The sequence below is a fragment of the Trematomus bernacchii genome, unplaced genomic scaffold (genome assembly GCF_902827165.1).
Source record: "Trematomus bernacchii unplaced genomic scaffold, fTreBer1.1, whole genome shotgun sequence".
Taxonomy (NCBI): domain Eukaryota; kingdom Metazoa; phylum Chordata; class Actinopteri; order Perciformes; family Nototheniidae; genus Trematomus; species Trematomus bernacchii.
The window spans coordinates 404,912-418,115 of NW_022987561.1; the positions used below are offsets into that span (position 1 = coordinate 404,912).

General features: G+C 39.1%; 1 protein-coding gene across 1 annotated transcript in view; it reads left to right on the top strand.

Moving 5' to 3' along the window:
* The window catches only part of chrm4a (cholinergic receptor, muscarinic 4a), a 52,180-nt gene extending 40,339 nt beyond the window's left edge, over nucleotides 1–11,841 (top strand). The window contains exon 7 of the mRNA XM_034124105.1: nucleotides 6,819–11,841. Within this exon, the coding sequence (XP_033979996.1) occupies nucleotides 6,819–7,064 (246 nt within the window). The 3' untranslated portion in view covers nucleotides 7,065–11,841. The remainder of the gene's footprint in view (nucleotides 1–6,818) is intronic.
* Nucleotides 11,842–13,204: the final 1,363 nt, after the last annotated feature.

The following is a 13,204-nucleotide window of genomic DNA, read 5'->3' on the forward strand; positions in this document are numbered from 1 at the left end:
CCTGCTTCAGACTGAGGTTAGGACCGCCCACCTCATTAGCATACGGACACATAAATAAATAAATAAATGTATGTCGAGTAAATGTAGAAATATATGAAAGATATATAATAACGTGTGTTCTGTTTTATTTATTTATACATTGGTGTATTTATTTCCATATTTATTTATGCATTTATTTTTTTATTTATTCTTTTATTTATTTATTTGTGTATTTATTTCAACATTTATTTATTTCTGTATTTATTTTGTCATTTATTTATTCCTGTATTTATTTATTTATTTACGTATTTATTTATTTATTCCTGTATTTCTTCATACATTTATTTACACATTTATTTATTTATACTTAAGTCATGTTCCGTCCTCCATAGCCTACAGGAAGTAGGAGAAAGTGAACTGAATAGCATGGCAGTCGACTGCTACTAATTTTCCCTATGCAACCTGAAGAGTAAAAGGGTCAAGTCCGTCAGAAAGCAATGACTGTAAGTGTAAGTGTGAGCCTTACACTTACACTGTAAGGATTAGTAACATGTATTGTGTTTATATGATGACATGTCGAGATGTTTAAAAACAATGAGAAAATGCGTTAGCATTTGCATTAGCATTCGCGTTAGCATACACGGTAGCGTTAGCATACATGCTAGCGTTAGCCATACTAGCCTGTATACATGCTTATTGTACAGCTAGCATTCGCTATATTTACCTTGTTACTTAGCTGTCCTATGTGTTAATCTGTGTATGTTACACTTGCATGTATGCAGTGGCGGCGCCAGGGTATGGCTGGGGTAGGCTACAGCCATACCAAGAAATGGCTTAGCCCCACCTTAGCCCCACCATGAAAAGTGATGTTAAAGTAAGCAAATTCAATTAAATAATAAGCTAAATGCAAAATGTTGAGAACACGGATTGCGAAAATATACGGGTCGTGTCCACAACACACAAACTGATCCTGCTGTAACAACAAGTGCACGTTACTGATGCAATATGGTTGAGACCATTCGGGCTTATAGAAGAGGGGTGCAAGGAATAGTCTAAGTAGTGGGGGAGTTTAATACACTAAAGGTGTGGAAATTCTCTGGCGTTATAATATCAGCGCGGCCGCGGTCAGATCAAAATGCCTCCGAATGCAATTTGAATAGACCTACAGCCAATCAGAGCAACGCAACGTTGTCTGCGTCATGCCTTACTGATTGAGATCAATCGAAACCGCCATTCAGTATCCCTATTGGATCTTCAACGTGTACTATCATACGTCACGTTCACAGTGATCCCTTTTTATTTACTATAAGACAAATGTGCCGTTTTATTTCATACAGTTCCATTTTGATTGAGAAAGGGAAATAATCTAAACCTCACGTGTGGCATTTCACTGTTTCACGGGGGGCGATATAGCGTGTATGTAATTCAATTGCAAATACTGACTTGAGCACCACCACTGTATGGGTTAGCCCCAGGGGCGTCGCCTGGACCTGAAAACATTCGGGGCTTAGCCCAGTGGTGGCGGCCGCTGCGCTACAGTGGAATTTTTTACTGCAACATTCCCCACACGCACACACACAGTACACCTGCGACTGTTACAATGAAGGCTCGATAATCAGCTCACAGCATATAGGCAGGGGTAAAGTGCTATTTTTTGGGGGGGGCGGACCTCACCTCTTCTAGGGGGGTCCGGGGAGATGCTCCCCCAGGAAGATTTTTTTTTAAATATTGAAGTTAAAAGCATCAATCTGGTGCACTTTGAGAGCAAAATGAAGAGATCTATGGATACCTCTCTCAACACCCATATGAAACAGAACTGTAAACAGATTTACTTTTTCTTTATGGATATTTTACAAATCACTCCCCTTTTAAACTCTATTCTTGTTTTACTGCCATATAGTATTTCATAACTGTTTTTCCTTTATTCTCTTATTTTTTTTATAACTATAATGATCATATGAAGGTGTGCCGCGGAAATAATCTTTTGAATAATTTGTGACCAAACCGTTTGAGACCCACTGAGATAACTTAGACTAAAGTTAACTACCTAAACACTCAGAGAGTCCTTTAGCTCACCTGAGTCTCTCAGTCTGACAGGAGAGGACTCTCCTCCAGCAGCTTGTTGTGGAACAAACCGCTCCTTATGTCTGTTAGCGCAGCTAGCTAACCAGATGCTAACAACACGGTCCCTGCTGTTCTTATTATACATCCATGGCTGGCACCGGTCCCTCTCTCTCCCTGTCTCCCTCTCTCTCTATCACACTAAATGCGCTATTACCACACACACACAGAGCCGAGCTGACACAAGCACACGTTTATTTCCATGCAACTCTCTGATTGGTCTGGTGTCATGCCTCTGTTGCATTCACTGAACACGGGAAATTACAGTCCTGCCGTCCTCTCTTGTGTCATGATGAGGTTCACGTAAAGCACAGTTAATGTATTATATTATTGGAGGGTGAATTGTCCGGGGCTAAAGAAAAAACATTCGGGGCTAAAGCCCCGAATGCCCAGGCCAGGCGACGCCACTGGTTAGCCCTACCATAGATTACCCAACAAAAATACTCTGGCGCCGCCACTGCATGTATGAGATCATTAAGTGCCTTGTAACTTCTTTTTTTATAGTTTCACTCCGTTTGAATGTCAGTGGACTGCAAAAAAGTCAATAAAGGAGCATGGCTGCTCATTCCCTGACTCTCAAAATAGTTTGGCTGGCTGTTTAATCTATGTTCACACTGAGACAGTACAACACAGAGAGAGAACAGTACACCTATTGTGTAAGAACATACAAGCAGGTCACACAGTATGATCACAAATACATAAACTCTGTTAAAAATCTGTTTTTATTAAAAAGTACAGGCTGCCTATGTGTTCTCAACCTTGGAGAAACTTGACATGTTTTGGTCAACACAGTCTCACGGCATTTCGTGTTATAGTCACGAAATTAATCTATTGATTCGTGTTCACCAACACGATTTCCCCATTTTTTTCGTGTCACACAACGATTTTAAAAGCAATGTAAATAATAACAAATTAGAAGGAAAAAGAGATTAAAAAAAATACAGATTTAAGTATTCTGACACAGAACGATTTTAGAAGCAATAGCCGCGTTCACACCGGAGTACTTTCACCGTACTTTTCGCGTTTTAGTTCCGTGAGTACCCCTTATGTCGCGTTCACACCAAAAATCGTACTTAATCTCGGGTACTTTTACCCCCATTTTTAGAGCCAGCTCAGAGAGCGTACTTTTCTGTGGGTGAAAAGTGCTCCAAAAGTGCCCCAGTGCTGATTGGCTGGGCGAATTGCAAACCACGCCCGTACAACTCTGAAAATGTTGTGTGGAGACGCCATTGTTTTTCCTCGCTACAAAAACACAACGCTCCGTGCGTTGTGTTTGTTTTTGAAAGCAGTTATGGCAAGCATCAAGAAATGATGAGGAGGTGTCGGCGCTTCTGGAGATCTACGCAGAGGACGCGACCCAGGGAATGCTACTGAAGCCAGTTCGGTAGCTTTCACTCGACCTGGGAATGTGCACAGCCCCACCGGCTAAAAATAAAGAAACTCGGGCAGGACTACAAACGGCGGATTCAGTGGCCAACGATGACGACCACGACGAAGGTAAAATCAACTACATGCACTGGGGTTTTAATCTGCACAATAATGGTCTCAGATGTACTTTTATTTGCTCAGTAGATCAAGCTAGCCATGCTAGCCATAATAGGCTAACACCGGCCCCGAGCACACAGTACACACACACTGTAACTTTGTCTTGAAAGAACGTTACGCATCGAACTGATGTTCACAATCATGTTTATTTCATAATATTCATCATATTTTATGTTTAACTTGCCTCAACAACATTAAACAAAGTTCAAGCATACATGAAGCACTCTTCAAAAAGGAACAATCCTCCGTGTTTGAACCTCTTAAATCGCTGCATAGCCGATTTATTTGGACTGGATTATCCCAGAGAGGCCAAACATTCTTTATAACACAGTTTCAGATTTGTGAAACCTTAATTCTATTTGTGAAAATAAAAAAAAAGGGAGATTTCAGTGCTTTTTTTACATGTAGACCACATTAGACCAGGTCCTGATCTAAAACCACTATACCTAGACTCATCAAATCTGGACTGGATTATCCCAGAGAGTCAAAAGATTCTTTATAACACAGTTTCAGATTTGTGAAACCTTAATTCTATTTGTGAAAATACAAAAAACACATTCCTAGTATGTTGTAAAACTACATGGCGACTAAACTTGTATATTGTATATTGCTTATTTTCCCCTCTTAGGAAAGCGGACACGGGATGCGAATTTCTTTGACACCGCCCAGGCGTTGGAGGACCGGCGTGCCGTGGTGAATGAGTCGCTGCGTGGAGATCAGATGGTGCTGTTCACCAAGGCCCAGGAAACGGAGGACAAGATGCTCACCTCGATGGAGCGCCAGGCAGAAGTGTTCAAGCAGCAGATGGAGCGCCAGCAGCACCAGGATGAAGTGTGGGCGCTGCGCCATGAGGAAGCGTCGGCGCAGCGGCAGGATGAGCGACAAACTGCATTTAATAACAGTTTATTTGGTATAGTTTTTGTAAATACTGACACACGACACACAACGTTGCACTAAGGTGTGCATGCTGCTGAGAATATCCCTACACCTGGGACAGTTTATTTTATATTGTTATTACTGTTATGACTTTATTTTATATATAATGTTTACTGACATGTACAACTGACACTTTATTTACATTTAAAATTGTTCTATTTAATGTTATGTCTTGAGAGTGCAATAAAGAAAACCGACATGGCGATTAAGCTTATTTCTCCTGACACTTTATCTTTTGTGACCTGTGTAGCATCCTATACATCACATGTAAGTGATTATTCTGATACCATCATGTTTCATCGGTTATAAACTGGCAAAGCTTTATTTGTCATTTATTTATCATCAATGTTGCAACCTTGTGGGGGAATGGCAGGGGCACATACACAAATATGACAATTTATATCATTTTAAATATTATTTGACCTAAACTTTTAATTCCCCCCCATTTCACACAACACAACATGGAGCCCACTATGGGCCAAAACTAACATGTATGTTTGCATAGTGTTTATGGCAGACGGATGCAGTGGGTCTCAGGAAGATATATAATAAAGGTGGGTTTGCTGCTGAGACTCCCTACACCTGGGAGTTTATTTTATATTGTTATTACTGTTATTATATAGTACAACTGACACTTTATTTTATATTGACAATGTTTACTGACATGTACAACTGACACTTTAGTTACATTTAAAATATTTCTATTTAATGTTATGTCTTGAGAGTGCAATAAAGAAAACCGACATGGCGATTAAACAGATCCTGTATCAGTTTTTCTTCTTCTTCTCTTGTTTTGTAGCGGGTTGCAAACAACTTTAAGGTGCTTACCGCCACCTACTGTACTTGTAATCTTCCCTCAGGGAAAAGTACTCCGGTGTGAACGCGATCTGTACTAAGTGCCCTGGGGTTAAAAGCGCCAGGGCTCTTAGTGCCGGAACTAAGTACAGGAAAGTACTTGGTGTGAACGCGGCTATTGTATTTATATTGGTAGTATGTTTCGTGCCTGCACCAAATAATAACAAATTAGAAGGAAAAGAATATTACAAAAAATACAGATTTCAGTATTCTGAGGCTCTTTGCCTCTTTGCTCTTTCTTTTCCTCACGGACGGCAAAAAAACTCCGACATTATACTATTTAAAATAAAAGGGTTAGGGTAAGATATTGAGTAAGAGAATGTTTTTATGAACCACACAGCTTCTGGTATTCCAAGACCCGACCGGACAAAAAGACGTGGTGCAGGCACGAAACATACTACCAATAGAAATACATTGCTTTTAAAATCGTTCTGTGTGACACGAAAAAAATGCGAAATTCGTGTTGGTGAACACGAATCAATAGATTCAATTAATTTCGTGACTAACACGAAATGCCGTGAGACTAGGTTGGTTTTGGTATGTGTCTGAACCTCTCTATAGTGGTTCATTAATAAAACAGATATTTCAACGTGTACCTACTTTGTTCATGTACTGTTGAGGTTAATTTCAGTAGTTGTGTGCTATAATGTATTTACAAAGTGTGAAGAGGAGGCAACTTTAGAATAGGGAACCTGTTCAGGTCAATTAGAGTCAAACTACTAGCTTATTGGTTATGAACAAGACTTCACTGTAAAATAGGGAACATGTTCTTAGATAGAAATACCTAATTTTGAGTTGTTTAGACTTAATTAACACTTATAGTTTCATGTCTTGTTACATAAGTGTTATTATGGGAGAATTACTATTCTTGTGCTACTACTGCCTTATTTGGCCCATATTGAGCAGCGCATATTGAGCAGCGCATATTAAGACAAAAACTCATGTACAACAACTTCCTTACTTGCAATAAATAAGCACTAATTAGAGGGTTATTGAGGAAAAACTCTCAACTAATGGCTTATTACTTGTAGAATATGGTCATGTAGAATAAGGCATTAATAAGTGTTTTATAATGACTAATAAAGAGCCAATATACTGCTAATATGCATGTTAATTAACAACTAGTTGATGGTTAATTTGTGTACCTTAATATAAAGTGTTACCGTGTGTAACAATCAACCTGCAGATGTCTGGTTATTAAAACTCATCTTTTTTTAACAAAAACATGATGTAACTAACAAAAACAAAGCAGATCTTCTCTGACTGCCAAAAAACACAATGTTCGCTCTGATGGATTCATCTCAAACAAGTTTTAATCCTCAGCCAGGATTCTGTATTCTGGTGATACTCGGTTAACTCTCTTTCCTTCCCGTTCTCTGCAGGTGACCAAGACTATCTTCGCCATCCTGCTGGCCTTCATCATCACGTGGACGCCGTATAACGTCATGGTGCTGATCTCCACCTTCTGCCAGTCCTGTGTCCCTGACACCGTGTGGGTTATCGGCTACTGGCTGTGCTACGTCAACTCCACCATCAACCCGGCATGTTACGCTCTGTGCAACGCCACGTTCAAAAAGACCTTCAAGAACCTGCTGCTGTGCCAGTATAAAAACATAGGTACAAGATGAGGGGGGAGCAGAAGTCTGAGGATGGGGGATGGGGTCAGGAGATATTGTTCAGAGGTGAGTGAAAGGAGGAGATGTGGTTCATGCTGAAACAAAAATCAGAGCAACATGTGAGTGTAAACCTTCAGGTGCACGTCATCACCACGCTTCTAACATGTGATACATTTCCATTATACACTGCAGGAATTCAGGAATATCTTTATTGAAAATGTGTCACAGACAATGCTACACCAACTTGTTAACCCTAGTTATCAAATGTGCGATAAAGTCATTCAGCAACACATAATTGAACTAAAACATGATATATATTTGTTATATTACGCCATGACACATAGCCATGCTGTATGCATAGACCATCATACAGTTGTGAGGGGACACAAAAGAAGGTCAGAAACCCCCCCACCTCCCACAATGACATGTCGGTGGTCACTGTCATATCAATGGACAAAATCGATAAGCCCCAAATAATGTTCTATGGAAACCGCGTAGAGCATAGGCACCATGAAACTGAAGTAAGGTGACAGAGGAGAGGAGGGATGACTGGGGGGGGGGATGACTGAAGACAAGGTGGGGGAGAACAGTTAGTGGAAGAGAGAGGAGAACGTAGCAGCAGAGGGGAAATGTAAGGATTTTACGTAGCATACACTGTGGCAGCCATGTTGGAAGTCTTTAGCTCATGAGCAACAATAGCAGCCAATCGTAAATAAGCTATTTGTAATTTGATTTCATGCTGTAATTCATTAGATTGCTTATCGGTGTTGTCATCAGCAGGTTAGCTTTCGGTTGCGTCGTGGTAGCCCCCTTTTTGCGATAGGAAGACGACATATTCCAATGAGACCATCGGGGGTAGGCAAGGAAGAAAATGTTTAATTTGAATTAGTTGAATACAGTTCAGGAGGTAGTTAAACATAAAGCTTTAATATAAATGCCTCTCAATATTCAAGAGATGTGATTTTCATTAGTTGCCTGTAGTTTCTAGCTAAAAGTTCTTTTTTAAAGTGTAAATGATCATAATAAAACAATATAAAAGGTTATTTACTTGACAAACTAAACTACCAACTAACCCTCTGCAACACATCATCAAACACATTATCTTTGACTTTATTCATAACGGTTCAGATACAGGGTTATTGTGTGTGCCATTTTTATTTCTCTAATGTTTGCACACATGACAAGTTAAATACAGGGAACACAGCTGCAGCTCGATGCTCTCTAACTATAGTACACATTCTGGTTTATCAGGGGTTAAACTCAAAGCACAAAGTGTTTCAAAAACAGCTTCCCGGGGGTGTGTTGATTTTAATTTTAGTTGACGAATGAGATTAGTTCAAAAGTAATCTTGGAGTTTTGAGTTTTTTTGGAGTGAGAGGAAAAATGAATGAAATGCTCGCTGATAATGAACTGGTGAAGAATCATGCAGCTGTCTGTGTTGCTGTTCTATTTGGGTCAGCTCCATTGTGCTTTTTTTATTTATTTATTTACATCAGATTCCATAAACCCTTTTAAATTCAGATCTGTAAAGGCCTGTACTACTTTATCATGATATTTAGTACAGTATTAAATGTCTGCAAGTTAATCTATCACAGTCACTCAGCTGAGACAATCCATTATTCATTATTCAACTGTTTGATCGGGTTAGTCAAACTGCTGTCCTTTGATATCTTAGCATTAGTTATTTAATCATTTGATGAGGTAATACCATGTCAGAACTTTGTGTAGGGTTTAAGTTAGGTCAGACATCAGGCCCTTTTTAAATGCAGCTGATCTGAGAAGTGAAACGTCTCCTAAACTAAATCCTCCGTGGCTCAGTGGGACATGGCAGGGTGTGTGTCTTCTTATAATGTGACTGTCAGAAACTTGACAGGACCTTGTCAATCACCTATTGCCCACACTCAAGAAAAAAGATTAGGACATCCTGTGCCTCCACAGGAAGCAAATACAACTCATTTCTCACAATATGGACGCTCACAAAGTCTTCAATCTGAGAGACTAGTACAGTAAGGACTACGAGGTGCAGTTGAGCATAATTCTCTTCTTCAAAGCCTCTTACAATAAGTGCAAAAGACATAGGGATTCAAACTCTGAACAACAAGGAAAGTGCAGATATATTCACTTCAAGCAAGTCATAACTTTGTAAGTGCTGGTGAATTAGTTAAAAAGCCTAAATTAATTTAAGTGCTTTTGTTTCAAGAATTGTATTGAGCCTATCCAAATTCGGGTGATGTTTGTGAAGACGTTTGCTGTATCACAACATGCTTTATTACCCAACACTGAAATCATCACTTGGAACAGGGCTATGATTTGGAATATAATTGCATGACTGTCACAACCCATGAATTCCAAAGAGACATGACGTGAGAACATTTCCTTTAACAGTCTGCTGGTGTTCTCAGTGAGACACTGGAGGAACATTTCAGGATCATGTGTTCCTTTTCTCTTTCAGTTTGTAATGATCCTTTATGATCCTTTCTCATCTCAATTCTTTTTAATCTGACATTCCTTCTTGGTGTATCTATTTAATTAGCTGAGTTATGCTATGCACATTCGCTCAAATATATTGGAAAAATACATTTAAGGACAAAATACAACAAGGTATTGTGCTGGAATTCTAACATTTCACATGTCAGACACATTTCCAGATAATAAAGTAAGATTTATCCTAGCTGTCAGGGTCATGATGAAACTGTTAGCACATCCTGTGTTTGTTTTCATCCATTGTTCACCTGGAAGGAAACTGTTACACTCCTCTACTGTATATCATCTGCAGCCCCTCACATTTCCTTTTTATTAACACTTTTTTATGATTTAAGTTGTATGACACTATAATACATAAACAGAGTTAGTGACAGTATTTTTTTAAATGCTCTTTGTCGTTTTCTCACAATGAGAATAAAGAGTGTATTGAGATTCTAACAAAGACAACTTGAGAATGGCTGCTCGGTGTAACAAGAAAATAAGGATTAGTGCAAAGAAGAGACAAAACAGAGTGTGAGGGAGGAAGTGTACACAGACAAACATCAGGAAGGATCAGGGCTGACATACTTTGTTGAAAAGATTTGCAGAATGAAGGGATGAGAGCAGAGGTTTGGAAAATCAGAATGACTGCCTGACTTCTTCACTGAGCTTCAACATAAAAGAGTTCCAAACATTTAACGTTACGGGGGGGGCAGGTGGTGCTTTGAGGCTATGGGCAAACAGCAGCTCTGACAGGTCTGGCGATTCCCCTCACCTCAAATTACAAGGGAACACATTTGGTCCCACATCCAAAAAGCAATCTCCAACTCTACATCAAGTCCATCACACATCTCCAACTGGAGTTGTTGCTCAGTTCTGGCTGAGGAACCTGTTGAATTTCCCCCTTGTACAATCAGTGTCATTTTCAAATAGGTTTTGTAGAACCTCAGCAACAATGGTGTAAGCTTTGGCCAAAGGTTGAATAATTACTCAAATGACTAGTTTTATCTGATGATTTGATCGTATCAGATTTCACACAGAATGTATTTCCTGAACAGAACATAGTGAACAGATGTATAATATTTCCACATGAACACTACCAAACTGAAGCAATTGTCTAGAGAGACATTCATTTTGCTAAACAACTGGAAAAGATGTGTCTGTTGGTGGTTTACTGTAAAACGCTGACCACATGTACAGTATAATTCAAAGGGTTGTACATTGTAATATGTTTAAAATACCCCATTCTATGTTGACATCTGTAAATACACAGTTATATATCACATATGGATCATTCCAAAGAGGGGAGACATCTTGTGTTCTTTCCGACTTGATCAAACATATGTACCTCCCACTGTACAGAGCATGAGTGTTATAGTGATATAAAGACATTGTGAATTGTAGTCTTATATTTTGTCAGAGTATTGCTATTATATATTTAGCCAAATGGCATCAGTTAAGTGAAAAGAAAACATTTTTACTATATGGAAGAGCAACTGATTGATCATTTTTATATCAAGAGTACGTCCCTGCATTAAAATGAAAAGCTGTATGTAATATATTGAGAGCTGGAAATCTGTAATATAAATGTCATGTTATATTTCCTCTATGTTAATAACAATCTGTGTATGTATTGTATCGTTTTTAAAATGAATCTTTTCCTCACCAGAGCTGGGTTCTCAGCGGCACACATGGGACAGAATGGCTCTTTAAAGCGTAAATCAACTCCATTGGAATTAAGTGTTGGAATTTGGGGAGTACACAGAAGTAATATCAAACATTTCCGCCCCTAAACTCACAAGAAAGACTCTTAGTCAGCACAAATCGGTTTTTTTCCTCACTCAAACTGATACACAGATAAACAAACTCAAAGGGGCCCTAATATGCTCTTTGTGGTTCTCCCTCTCCTGTAGTGTGTTCTATAGGTGTTAGTGAATGTAAATGGTCTGCAGAGGCTAAAATCCCCCCCAGAGCGAGTTTCTCACACTCAAACATGTAAGTACAGTACACAGTAATCTGTTATTTACTATATTTAATTAAGTTAATAAAACAGTTGATTTCCCCTTTAAAATCAGTCATAATATTCTGGTCCTGTGGTAAAAAAAACCCTCTGGTGATTTTATTCTGTATAATAATTGATGGCTGTTTGTACTTTCTCTTATACTTTTTCATGTACTGTACATTTCAATAGACGCATCATTTTCATGGAGCATCGCCTGGCACACTTTTCAGCTAGTATTACTTTTTAAACAAACATGTATTAAGGATATATTAGAACTTGGGTTGATACCAAACAATCATGCTAATAAACACCTGCTGTTGAAAAGTTGTGTAATGTGTGTTGTCTGAAACAATTTGAATAATGTCTGTTACCCCTTTTACACCAAAGCGGTTCCAGGGCCAGTTTTTCCTGTTTCCACCGCAAGAACTAGTTTTGGAACCCAGACCCAGATACGTCGAAGGCTGGGTCAGATTAAGCTGAGTGAGCACAGTTGTTACAAGAACTAACCACAGATTGCAAAGGGACTAGAAAGCGACCACAAAAATACACTTATATAAAGTCAGCCAATTTGGTGAGCACGTATTTTACTTGGTGTATGTCTGAACTATTACAGCATATTTGACTTCTGTTTAACACCGACTTTTCTCAGAGTGGATTTTCTTTTTCTTCGCACCAAAAGGTCTCCCAAATTGACAACGCAGATACAGCTGGGTTAACATAAGTGATAACATAGAGTTTGAATCAAATCAGGGTCAGTGGTTAGAGAGGACTGGGGCACTGGGGGGGTTCTGACAGGGATTTAATTGCTCCTGCTGGATCTTTATTCCTCAGCGGTTTCCACAAAGTTAACTTAAACCAAATCTTTTAATCCTAAGCGTATTATTCTAAAAACCTTTTTCTTAACAACTTATTTCTGCTACTACATGTACATGTTCTGATTGAAAACCAAACATGTTATCACCTAATTCAAGTTTCTCCTTTAGGTTTACATTAGAAAATAGTTGTTTGATAAAGAGTAAATGAATCAACGGTTCCCTCTTTGAAGGCGTTCCTCTGATGATCCTGTTCCTCGCAGTGATGAAGGTCTGATCCTCGGCTTCCTCACAGCAGCGGGGGCTGCATATCGGAGAAGAATTGGCTCCAAATGACTTGTGATCACAGGAGTCCTGTGGGCACGTCCATGTGTTGAACTGAAATGAAACTTCTCACTTTGGCCGATAAAAAATGCAAAAACACACTCGGCACAGACATCATTGTGTACAGTGGGAACAAAAACAGTGTTTATGTCACCAAAACAAGCATTAAAAACACAGTATTCAGGGAAATACACCAGAAAAATATAGAATTGTATTTTCTTAATCTGTCATTATATTTTAGTTATACAATATTCGTCTTCCATCTGATAACCAAGCATGATTTCTAGCTAGCCCCTCCCACTGGTAATGCCGACGTCACACCCCGTGTAACCATGGCAACACAGATAAAAACTACACAGATCATTTATTCCAGCGCTGATTCCGATGCAAAAGAACACAGAGATCAGAAGATCAGAGCTGACCTAGATTGGGAGGAGCAAGTTGCTAAGAGCCAGAAACAGAACAATTACACGGAAACAATCTCACAGCTAATTCAAAAAGTGGAAATGATTCTTTCAGAAAGCTGTGGTTCCAACAGATGGTATGACTCA